Below are 12,975 nucleotides of genomic sequence, written 5' to 3'. Positions count from 1 at the left end.
TGAGGAATTTAACATTTTGTAAAACATGTTTATTGTTTATTCTCAGCCATATCAGTATATACTAACTACATAGGTTACTATTTTATTTAAGCTACTTTTGCCCACTCTTTACCATAATCTTCAGTAGGTAATGGCAAGGAACTTAATTTGGAAGTTTTTGGGACCTTTGTAGCCAGCCAGGTTCAGTCATTGTAAACTTGTAACCTGATCAGAACTCACATTTCTTGGGTAGTTTTGAGAACTAGAAAAATTATGTTGATTATCTTACAGAATTAGGAGATGTTTATATTTCTGGATTGAATATAGGTAGGCTGTCCTAGCTCCTCTGGTGAATATGTGTACCTACTTTTTGGGCTCAGTGAAAACTGCAGTTTCATACTATCCTATATAATAAAGAGCTAATATGCTAATTAGACCAAACATCAGAATGACCTTCCAGATGACCTTCTGGACTAAGCCAGCGGGGCTGCGAGGGCCGAGCCCCTTGCACGAATTTCATGCATTGGGCCTCTAGTATTATAAAAAGAACTAGACTGTCAGTAAATATTCTGTTCTCTTAGGACTTAAAAATCAGTGAGCCTGAAAGATAGGTTTTCTTTTCAACAGCAAAATTATGTCATGTGTCCATAAACATTTTAGTTTACCCCTTGGTAGGTTATTTAAATTTGATTTTTTGGTTAATTTTAGACTCTTTTTGATCAGAACAATGCTGCAAAAAAAGAAGAGTCAGAAACTGCAAACAGAAATGATTCTTCAAAGAAGTTGTCTGTTGAGAGAGTGTATCAGAAAAAGACACAACTTGAACACATTCTCCTTCGTCCTGATACATACATTGGGTCAGTGGAACCATTGACACAGGTAATTATTTTTAAATTTTATTGGATTAGGAGATGTGTATTTATATCTACTCTAATAAAATGTTTATGATTATATACTTTGTAAGTACATATTTTCTTGTTTCTGTGGCCATAAGCAAAATAAGGAGAGGGATTTAAGAGAGGTAGAAATGTCCTCATTTCTTCCTAGCGATTAAAAGAGAAAACTAGGAGATAAAAACTATCAGAGGTAAGAAGTATATCAGAGGTAAGAAGTATATCAGAGGTATACCAGAAGTATAGAGTAAAATGGTATTAAATGAACTTAAAAAAAAATGTTTAAGTTCGTGCATGCTGGGGTTTACAGACACTTCAAGTCATCGGTTCTCAACCTGTGGGTCGCGACCCCTTTGGGGTCGAACGACCCTTTCACAGGGGCTGCCTAAGACCATCGGAAAACACATATATAATTACATATTGTTTTTGTGATTAATCACTATGCTTTAATTATGTTCAATTTGTAACAATGAAAATACATCCTGCATATCAGATATTTACATTACGATTCATAACAGTAGCAACATTACAGTTATAAAGTAGCAACGAAAATAATTTTATGGTTGGGGGTCACCACAACATGAGGAACTGTATTAAAGGGTCGTGGCATTAGGAAGGTTAAGAACCACTGCTTTAAGTTCTAGAATTTATACATGCACACTAATGACTTAATGCTTACTATGGACTTGTTTTACACATTATCTTGTTTGATTTTAACAATTTGGGAAGAAGGTGCTGTTATCTCTATTTTATAGATGAGGACACTGAAGTTTAAATAAAGTACCTTTCTCAGATCTACAACTAGTAAGAGCTAGGATTCAAAGCTAGATCTCTTTGATACCAAAGTCATGCTGTGTTCATATTATTTTACTTTGGGCTCCTTATACAATAGGAAAATACATAGCTTGAAGTGAAAGGGTAAAGTAAATATAAGATATTTCCATTTTCTTTCTATTTTATTTAAATACTATTTATAACAATTCTTGGTGCCTTATATTAAAGCTAACTTTTATGGATAAGATACATATGCTACAAAATGAATAATTTTCAATTTTGAGGTTATTAAATTGATTGTAAATATAATGACATTGTAACTAAAGTAGTATATGTTATTTTGTTGTTCTTGATATTTACTTTGAAGGTCTATGTTTTTACAATATAAATGACAAATGTGGGTTTATACTATAAAATTGATGGTAAACACTTTTTACTTCATAAGGCCTTTTGAATTTTTCTCAACACAGCTAATGTGGGTGTATGATGAAGATGTAGGAATGAATTGCAGAGAAGTTACCTTTGTGCCAGGTTTATACAAGATCTTTGATGAAATCTTGGGTGAGTACTTGCTTAAGATTTGATGCAGCTCTTTCTACTAATGTCATTATAATGTCCCTATATAAGGCCAAACTTATAAATTTTAAAGGCAAATCTTTTTTATGCTGAATATTAAGTATTCTTCAGAAAATTTATAATAACTTGCTGTAATATCTGCTTATCATATCTTTGTGTTTTTATTGTTCATTTGTAAAATGGATGTGTTATATTTAATTAGTAATCCCAAAATTGGTCTGTGGTCCTGGATATACAATAATCTGGGAGTTCCTTAAATCCCAGTCACCTGGGGGCATATTAAAGTAGAGATTATAGGGCCTGCACCTTGCAGATTCAGTGAGTTTGAGGTAAAAAGTTTTCACCAACAAATTCAGTATTCCTGTTGGGCAGTAAAGTTTAACAACCTTTGTTCTGAATTATCTCTTTTCTCTCCAAATCACGTCATTAATCAAATCACGTCATTAATCAAATCACAATGAAATGCATAGTCTAATTGACTCCTAGGGGATGCCTGCACTTGGGATATGTTTTTAGCCAAGGACTTTGTAGAGACTGTGCTCTGCCTCCTTACCAGTGCCAATTGAGATTTCCTAGATAACAGGGTTGCCTGGGTCTGAGCTTCTTCCAGAGGGTCTTTGGGAAGAGGATAGGAGAGTAAAACCAGTTACTTAAGTTTTGTTTCTTTCACTATTGTCTCCCAACTCTACATCCAGTTTTACTTTTAGGTATTTAGTTAGGAACATATTTCTTCTATAATTGAAGTTTAATTTGACAGCCAGCTTGTGTTCAAATTTACCGAAACAGTGGTTAATGTATACAAATATATTATTATCAATTATAGTGCATAGGATTTAGAGATTTCTGAGGATGCTAAAGACTTTGCCCTTATTATTAAAAAAACAACTGATTGGTTTTAGCTCAATCTGTCTATAAAATCACTAGTTTATTGATGAGCAAGAGAAAGTAGTTATTTGTTACCAAGATAAAATATAATTAAATCTAATTTTATGTTGTTAGATCTGGAGTAGGGGATTGTAAACTGCAGATGTTTGCTCTTATTTAATTTATTTTTATATAATACAAAATTTTCTCCTTTCCTTGTTTTGTAATAGAAGACATGACAGTAATTTGGTATGCTATAAAATTTAACAATATTATTTAGAAAATAAGGTTTTGTATTAGATATTATCAGTAATTATTTTTATTAAATATTACCATATGTAAATGTTTATATTAAGTTCGATGCACATGCGGTTGTGTCCATGTATTTATTTGTATACTGCATATTTCATTACTCATTGGCTATTTAATTTTGTAGTTAATGCAGCTGACAATAAACAGAGGGATAAAAACATGACCTGTATTAAAGTTTCTATTGATCCGTAAGTATATTTCAAGTTTAATTTTTTATGCTATGTTGTTTTATGCAGATAGTCCCCAACTTATTAATATTCCTCAAGAATAATATATGCAATTAGTACTCCTTAGTTTCCCTATTGCTTGAGACCTTGCAAATTTTGCTTTTTTTTTTTTTTTTTTTTAGCTAGAATGTTTTACTTTTATAGTTTCTTCTCTCATTCATGATTTTTTTTCCCAAAGCACTTTCTTATGTGAGCTCTTGGAGATCATTTTTCTTCCTCCTTGATGCTGTGGTTGCTGTTTCAGCTGCTGGAGTAATTACTCACTTCTTAACTTTGCTTTGGGACCCAGTGCTTGGGCTATTACCAGTATTATTCCAGTTACATTATAAGTAAATTTACTTTTCATGACCTGCATTTGGATTTTTTCATTATTTATAAAATCATTTGTAAATTAGGAACTGCTGGTATAATAAAATATATGCCAGTTGTTCAGCTAATTAGATCGCACCATGATGGTATTGTTTTTGAGGACTGAAAATAATGAAGTTTTTTGAGATTCTATATCTTTTTTAAATCCTCACGAGAGGATATATGTTTTTTAAATTTTATTTGAGAGAGAGAAGGAGGAAGAGAAAGAGAGAGAAACATTTAGGTGAGAGAGAAACAGAAATTGGTTGCTTTTCTTTCTTTTTCTTTTTTAAATATGTTTATTGATTTCAGAGAGGATGGGAGAGGGAGAGAGAGATAGAAACATCAATGAGGGAGAATCATTGATAGGCTGCCTCCTGCACACCCCCTATTGGGGGTTGAGCCCGCAACCTGGGCATGTGCCCTGACTGGGAATCAAACCTGGGACCCTTCAGTCTGCAGGTCAACGCTTTAGCCACTGACCCATACCAGCCAGGGCTCGGTTGCTTTTCATAAGTACCCCAACTGGGGATCAAACTACAACCCAGTTATGTGCCTTGACCGGGAATCAAATCGGCAGTCTTTTGGTGCATGTGATGGTGCTCTAACCAACTAAATGAGCGACTCCGTCAGGCTTTATTTAAAGTTTATTTTCTCTGCTCTTAATTGAAATATATCAAGCCCTGGCCAGATGGCTCCGTTGGTTGGAGTGTCTTCTGTACACTAAAAGGTGGCAGGTTAAATTCCCTGTCAGAGCACATATGTAGGTTGCAGGCTCGATCCTCGGTCAGGGCGCATATGGGAGGCAACTGATCGATGTTTCTGTTTCATGCAGCTCTCCCTCTATCTCCAAAAATCAATTTTAAAAAATGATACAAAATTTTAGTTTTTGTGATTTACTTATTTATTTATTTAATTTCCTCTTGAATCTTTGAATTTCAATTTGGCTTTTATAACAACACTAGAGCCCTGGTGCATGGATTCGTGCACTGGTGGGGTCCCTCGGGCTGGCCTGAGCCCTCTTGCAATCTGGGACCCCTTTGGGGATGTCGGACTGCTGGTTTTGGCCTGATCTCCACAGGCGAGGCTGAGGGACCCCACTTGTGCATGTGCACTGGACAGGTTTCGGCCCCATCCCTGCAGACCCCAACGGTGCACGAATCTATGCACTGGGCCTCTAGTATGCATATAAGATCTTTGGTTAGTCTCTTCCTGCCCTCCCCTCTCCTCCCTTCCCTCTGAGATTCATCAGTCTGTTCTATGTTTCCATGCCTGTGCATTGGGCATCTGCCCCCTGGTGGTCAGTGCGCGTCATAGCTACTGGTCGAACGGTTGCTTAGGCTTTTATATATATAGATTTTTTAAGTTGTAATAATTCTAATAACTACTAAGAGATGAAGTTATGTATATATACATGACACAGTGTCTAAGAATAATTCTGACTCAGATTGGCAAATGGTAGCTTTTTAAGCCAATTGTCAGTGTTGATTATGAAGTTAATTTTTTTTGCAAATTTGGATCTTAAATGGGTAAAGGAATCATAGTATATGCTACTCAAAACAACAGGGTAGGCTGCCCGGCTGGTGTGGCTCCGTGGTTGAGTGTCAACCCATGAACCAGGAGGTCATGGTTCTATTACTGGTGGGGGCACATGCCAGGTTGCAGGTTTGATCCTCAGTAGGGGGCATATGGGAGGCAGCAGTCAGCCAATCGATGATTCTCATCATTGATGTTTCTGTCTCTCTCTCTCCCTCTCTCCTTTTCCCTCTGAAATCAATGAAACATTAAAAAAACGACAAGACACAAGAAAACAGGGTGGCAAAATTTTCCATCAGGACTATTGCCTATATGAGCTTCTGTTAGCTATAGGATCCTCTATTCCAGTGATGGTGAACCTGTGACATGCGTGTCAGAGGTGACACGCAAACTCATTTTTTTGGTTGATTTTTCTTTGTTAAATGGCATTTAAATATTTAAAATACATATCAAAAATATAAGTCTTTGTTTTACTATGGTTGCAAATATCAAAAAATTTCTATATGTGACACGGCACCAGAGTTAAGTTAGGGTTTTTCAAAATGCTGACACGCCGAGCTCAAAAGGTTCGCCATTTCTGCTCTATTCTATACAATTCAGGGCTAAAATGTATAGTTTTTTTGTGATAGAAAAATCTAAAAAGACCTAAAATTGGTAATATCTACATATTATAAAACCACTAAAATTAGTTTATGACAATGATTGCCACAATACAAACCGCTTTCTAATATTTAGCAACAGAATGGAGTACAGTTCAAGCTGCCCATCCTATTTTCATCTGTACAGCTACAGTAGTTAGGTATAAAATGAAAATGACTATGGCTGCTGGCTTTTCAGAGCTTGTGGTTTACAAGTGGTATACTGGTAGAATGAAGCAGGAAGATCATGGCTAATTTATCCTATATCCTATATAAAAGTGTAATACACAAATTGACTGAATGGCAGAACAACCGGTCGCTATGATGTGCACTGACCACCAGGGGCAGGCGCTCAACGTAGAAGCTGATCCCTGTTGGTCAGTGCACTCCCAAAGGGGGAGCACTGCTCAGCCAGAACCAGGCTGAGGGCTGGTGAGCGCAGCAGTGGTGGCGGGAGCCTCTCCCTCCTCTGCTGCAGGCGGGTGGTAAGGAGCCAGAGGTCCTGGACTGCGAGAGCCCCGGACTGCAAGAGGAATGTCCCCCGAGGGGTCCCAGACTGCAAGAGGGCGCAGGTTGGGCTGAGGGAACCCCAGTGCACAAATCTCATGCATCGGGCCTCTAGTGTTAAAAGAAAACGGAATCTCTGGCTGACTTCTTACGGTAAAAGCTTCTCTGCTTTTTACTGTTTTTTGGGAAGTTGAGAAGAGCTTCTTTTCCTGAGAAATTTTGCACTATTACTTGCAGATCTTAGTGATCCTAATTAGAGTTATAACTTAAGGGATACAAATGTGTGTCCTCAGTAAGTATGTTCTGGAAAGATGAGTGTGTCTTTCAATTAGCAATGACTGATGTTTTGCTCATAATCAGGTTTATTCTGTTCTTTTTTTTTTTTAAATATATTTTATTGATTTTTTACAGAGAGGAAGGGAGAGAGATAGAGAGTTAGAAACATCGATGAGAGAGAAACATCGATCAGCTGCCTCCTGCACATCTACTGGGGAGGTGCCCGCAACCCAGGCACATGCCCTTGACCGGAATCGAACCTGGGACCTTTCAGTCCGCAGGCCGACGCTCTATCCACTGAGCCAAACTGGTTTCGGCTATTCTGTTCTTTTTTTTTTGTTAATCCTTATCTGAGGATATTTTTCCATCGATTTTTAGAGAGAGTGGAAAGGAAGGGGAGAAACAGAGAGAGAAACATTGATGTGAGAGAGACACATCAATTGATTGCCTTCCATGGGCCTCGACCAGGGCTGGGGATGAGCCTGCAGCCGAGGTATGTGCCCTTGACTGGAATTGAACCTGGGACTCTTCAGTCCATGGCCGCTGCTCTATCCACTGAACGATACTGGCTAGGGCTATTCTGTATTACTTTACTTTTGATGGAAATAAATGTTTGTAAACTATTTAAGCCCTAATCTCTGTTTGTTTACTTACAGTGAATCTAACATTATAAGCATTTGGAATAATGGGAAAGGCATTCCAGTAGTCGAACATAAAGTAGAGAAGGTTTATGTTCCTGCATTAATTTTTGGACAGCTTTTAACATCCAGTAACTATGACGATGATGAGAAAAAAGTAACAGGTAAAGAAAGTCTAAATGGCTGGCTAGATATTTTATTAAAAAATATTGCTCTCAACATAAAGCTCTTATTATTCCTATATAAAATATTACAGAAGAGGAAACCTGTGAAGTTTTGTTGTGAGAAAAATTCTTTTCAGAATTAATATCTATGAAAAACTATCCTATATAAGTATTATCTTGATTATACCCTGCCAGATACTTTGAAAGCTTAATTTATAGTACATTGATTTATGTTAGAACTCCTGAAACTCTAACCAGGATGACAGATTGAGTTTTGAATTACTGATGAAAGTAAGATTTGTGATTCCTATATATGAGAGCTTGGTATTGCATAAACACTATGTCTTTTGGTATCAGTTAAATTACTTTTAAACTGTTTTCTTTAAGAGAGTTAAGATTGAAAATTAGACTCTGTAAATAGAGTTGAAAATGCTTTGACCAACCAGATGTTGTCTTATTATGTTAACCAAGTAGGTTGATACTGTTTTCTTTTGTGTGTTTAAAACCAAAGACTAAAAATTTGTAATAGAGAAGTGACTTCGATAGAAAGTTTAAATTTCATACTCATATATTTACTGGATTATAGGAGATACCAAGCTTACTTTAAAAAACTTTGATGAAGATAAAGTATGTACAAAATACATACTTTAATTATATATATGCTATATAATTATATATATGCTAAATTTTAATTGTAATTTTCTTTAAATGAAAAAGTTTGTATTCTGAAATATTCAGTTGATGATAGTTAAGGTAGTGCAGTAAGTAAAACTTACTGCAACAGACCTGTCCTCTGGTAGGTAAGTTAAAGTTCTTTAACATCATTTTCTTTAAACCTTTCACATTTAATTGTTCTTACAGGTGGTCGAAATGGTTATGGTGCAAAACTTTGTAATATTTTCAGTACAAAGTTTACAGTAGAAACTGCTTGCAAAGAATACAAACATAGTTTTAAACAGGTATGATAAATATGTATCTAATTGCTTTTTAAAAATAATCATGCTTTGTTGCTTTGCTAAGATAATACCTTAGGTAAATTGCAGTCACACACACACACACACACACACTCTTAAGTGTTAAGCATGTCATCACAGTGTAAAAGACTTTAGAATGTCTGGGAGATTTTATATAAGCCTGTCTTTCTCCTATTCCCTTAAAATGCTTTAACAGACTTTTCTTTGAACATTGTAAAGCTTTAGTGAAAATGCCCTGAACTTCAAAGATAATTGAAATATATCCACTTTGGATGTTTAAAACTTCCTCATCTATAATAATAAAAGTGTAATATGCTAATTAGACCAGATGTCCTTCTGGACGACCTTCCGGATGAAGCTGGGGCTATGAGGGAAGCCTGGGTGCCGGCAGCCAGAGGGAAGCCTGGATCCTGGGTGCCAGAGGGAAGCTGGTGCCAGCAGCCGGGGGAGGGAAGGCCTACTCTTGCACGAATCTTGTGCATTGGGCCTCTAGTTGATTCATGAAATTAATATTTTAAAATTTTATTTTACTCTTGTATGCCTTTGAAAATAGAGTGAAATTTTACATAAGGTAAATAAATTTCTCAGTCAAGCATAATACCTTATTTTTGTAAAATTCTATATAGTCGTGATGAAAAACTTAGGATATTTTATTAACTATGTATCAAGTTGTGCAATTTATTTTGGTTATTTTCAACATGAGATTGTTATAATAATATTTAAAAATTTTTAATCTTTAATATCAGGCTCAAAGATTTGTTAGGTTTGTTGATTGGCTGAAAAATGTATATAGTTGTGGTAATTGTATTTCATGAGCTGAGTCTTTACGTATTATAAAATATAGAAACATAGAAATATTTGAATGTATTTTCTTTTAAAGACATGGATGAATAATATGATGAAGACTTCTGAAGCCAAAATTAAACATTTTGATGGGGAAGATTACACATGCATAACATTCCAACCAGATCTGTCCAAATTTAAGATGGAAAAACTTGACAAGGATATTGTGGCCCTCATGACCAGAAGAGCTTATGATTTGGCTGGTTCATGCAAAGGGGTCAAGGTCATGTTTAATGGAAAGAAATTGCCTGTAAGTATCTTCTAAAATAGTTAATGCTTTGTCATTTTGTAGATATCTTATAGTTAGATGTTTTAAAATCTAACATCATTACCTTTTTCTTTTAACTGGTATATTTCAGTGATTCAATTTAAACTGATTATTGATATATTTGGATTAAAACATCTTGCTAGCTGTTTTCTATTCATTGTATTTGTTCTTTGTTTCTTAATTCCTTTTATTCAACCTTCTCTGGTTTTAATTGAGCATTTTTTAATGATTCCATTTTATCACCTCTGTTTAGTTATACATCTTTTTAAAACTTTTTTAGTGTCTGCCCTAGGTTTTACAATTTCATTTGTAAATACTTTGAGTCTACCCTCAAATAATTGATCACTTAATGTGTAGTGAAAGGACTTTCTAACAGTGTATCTTCAGAATCTTCCTCCCATTTCTTGTGTCATTACCATCATACATTTCATTTTTACACATGCTATAAATACCAGAAGAATGACAACGAGGCAGAAGAAACATTTGAGAAAATGATTGCAGAAATTTTTCACAGTTAGTGATGTCATTGTTAATGCTTTAAGCATTCAGTTATCTCTTAGAGAAATTAAAAATACAATACCTACATTCACTCCATTTCCAGTGCTCTTAATTTCTTGGTGTAGATTTAAGTTTCTGATTTTAATCACATTCCTTTTGCCTGGAGATCTTCCTTTAACATTTTTGTAGGGCATTTTTGCTGGTAATAAGTTCTCTCAGGTTATGTTTGTCTGAGAGTTTTTGTTTCCCTTCACTTTCAAAGACAATAGAAATTTCACAGGATACAGAATTTGGGGTTGACATTTCTTTTTCTTTCAATACTTAAAGATGTCACTCTGTTGTCTTCTTGCTTGCATGGTTTCTGATGAGAAGTCTGCTGTAGTTCATATCCTTCTTCCTCTGTTGGTAAGGTGTTTCATTTTCCTCTGGCTGCCTTGAAGATTTTCTCTTTGTCTTTGTTTTCTTTGAGTATGATATGCTTAGGTGTGTATATGGGTTTGTGTGTGTATGTGTGTTTTTGCATTTATTTCGTTTGGTGTTTATTGTCTGTTACTGATCTTGGAAAATTTTGGCCATTATTTCTTCCAATATTTCTTTTGTGCTGTTTTTTCTTTTTCTTCTGGTATTTCATTTATGCACATGTTATACTACTTGGTATTGTTCTAAGCTCTTGGATGTTTTGCTCTGCTTTCTTCATTCTTTTTCTTTGTGTTTCAGTTTTTTAAGTTCTATTGCCCTATTTTTTTAAGATGAAGTGGTATTTTAATTACTTTATGCCCTCTTTTAATTTTAATGATTTTTTTCTTTATTGTGTCAAGTTTACGATGAGCCTGCTGAAGGCATTCTCTATGTCTTCTGTTTTTGATTCCTGGCATTTCCATTTGATACTTCCTTACAGCATCCATCTCTCTGCTAAAGTTGCATGTTGCCTACCCTTCTCCATTAGAGCCTTTAACATATGAATCATAGTTATTTTAAATGCCCTATTTGGTAGTTAAAATACCTGTGACATAATCTGAGTTTGATTCTGGTGATTGCTTTATCTTTTCAGATTGTTTTTTCTTGCCTTTTGGCACGCCTTATAAGTTTTTGTAGAAAAACAGCTATGTTGTATAGTGTAGATATGGAGTAAATAAGCTTTAGTATGAGGATTTATGTTAATTTATATAGGAAATGGGATGTGTTTGCAGTTTGTTGTTGTAGTTACTGGTGTTGAGGTTTGTTGTTGCTATAAGCAACAGAGACTTCAAATTCTTCCTTGTTCTTGTTTTTTTCTCTTTGATTTGGGCCTTCCTTTTGAGCTGCCCCTCAAGGAGGCTATGTCTCTTGTAGCTCTGCCAGCTGAAACCCACTATTATTATTGGAGGCCTGTTAGCATGGTAGTAGGTTACTTATGTCTGATAAAGTTTCAGATTGGAGTACACAATGGGCCTGTGTATTTAGCCTTTACAAATATGTCTATTCCTCTTCTAGAGGCAGAGATTTTTCCTTTGCCCTCTATTCTTTTCCCTAGTTGCAGCAGGTATCTGTCAGTATTCTCATTCAGTATTCTTGAGGCTTCCTGCTCTGCAGAATGCCTTTAAAAAAACAAAACTTAAATGATTAAGGGGTGGGATGGGGTAAGGCAGGGCAGAATGACTTCATTCCAGCTACAGTGATATTTTGCCAATGCTCTCTAGCAGTATCCTTCCCCTGGCAAATTAAGGTTTTATTGGTAAGGGAAATGGTCTGGGTGGAATTCCCAGTGGTTCCTGCTTTCCTCCCCTAGCTAGCACCATTGGGGAAACTTTTTTTTTTTTTAGATTCTCTCTTCCCTGTGAGAATTTGTGGGGGTTCCTGGAGGAAAAGCCTGCAAAAGAGTAGGAACCCTTTATAATATAGCCCTCAGGGGATTCACACACACATACTAGTCCACACTTGTCCTATAGCAATTTGTCAAAATTTCTGGTTTAATGTTCCTTCTGGCTTATATGACAGTAGGCAGCTTCTGCCCTAGTTAAGCAAATGTTTCGGTTCTGTGTCTCCTACAGACTCCTAACTCTCTTCAGGCTCAGGATGGCCAGATGGTCTGTGATCTCAATTTTTTGAGGGTTTATAAAATATCAGTTTGTCTGACCAGTTCTTTATAAGGGCACAAGCTTATTCTTTTTCTTTTTTTCTAGCCCTCTTCCATGTCTGAACTCAAAGTGGAAGTCTACTTTGTTATTTTAAAAAACTTAAACTTTTGAAAGATTTTATAATAATTTACCAGTTTAGCTATCCTTTCATAACCTTTCTTTATCAAGTACATAGAGAATTAATTGATTTTTTTTTTTGAGGATAGGGATCAAGGAGTAGAATAGGGGAAAGTCATGAAGGTTTGGATCTGCCACATAAGCTGTTGTGAAGTAAGGGAAATGAAAGTTTGAGAGTATCCGATGGCATTCACCTAGTTGAGCTGCCAATATTAGATTGTTTATTGTAATTGTTTTTCAAATTAATAGGTAAATGGATTTCGCAGTTATGTAGATCTTTATGTGAAAGACAAATTGGATGAAACTGGAGTGGCCCTGAAAGTTATTCATGAACTTGCAAATGAAAGATGGGATGTTTGTCTTACATTGAGTGAAAAAGGATTCCAGCAAATAAGCTTTGTAAATAGCATTGCAACAACAAAAGTA

The 12,975-nt window shown here is 35.6% G+C and overlaps 1 protein-coding gene across 5 annotated transcripts in view; it reads left to right on the top strand.

Moving 5' to 3' along the window:
* TOP2B (DNA topoisomerase II beta) overlaps positions 1–12,975 on the top strand; it is a 61,563-nt gene that overhangs the window by 16,732 nt on the left and 31,856 nt on the right. For 3 of the 5 annotated variants that reach the window (XM_036332775.1, XM_036332771.1, XM_036332776.1), the window contains exons 2-8: positions 688–858; positions 2,117–2,207; positions 3,523–3,586; positions 7,587–7,732; positions 8,594–8,691; positions 9,587–9,799; positions 12,799–12,972. In XM_036332775.1, coding sequence (XP_036188668.1) covers positions 688–858; positions 2,117–2,207; positions 3,523–3,586; positions 7,587–7,732; positions 8,594–8,691; positions 9,587–9,799; positions 12,799–12,972 — 957 coding nt within the window. The remainder of the gene's footprint in view (positions 1–687; positions 859–2,116; positions 2,208–3,522; positions 3,587–7,586; positions 7,733–8,593; positions 8,692–9,586; positions 9,800–12,798; positions 12,973–12,975) is intronic. The other 2 variants (XM_036332774.1, XM_036332773.1) reach the window with 1 other exon arrangement.

Source organism: Myotis myotis, unplaced genomic scaffold, assembly GCF_014108235.1.
Source record: "Myotis myotis isolate mMyoMyo1 unplaced genomic scaffold, mMyoMyo1.p scaffold_m19_p_13, whole genome shotgun sequence".
NCBI classification, from domain to species: domain Eukaryota; kingdom Metazoa; phylum Chordata; class Mammalia; order Chiroptera; family Vespertilionidae; genus Myotis; species Myotis myotis.
This window is presented reverse-complemented; position numbering and strand designations above follow the sequence as displayed.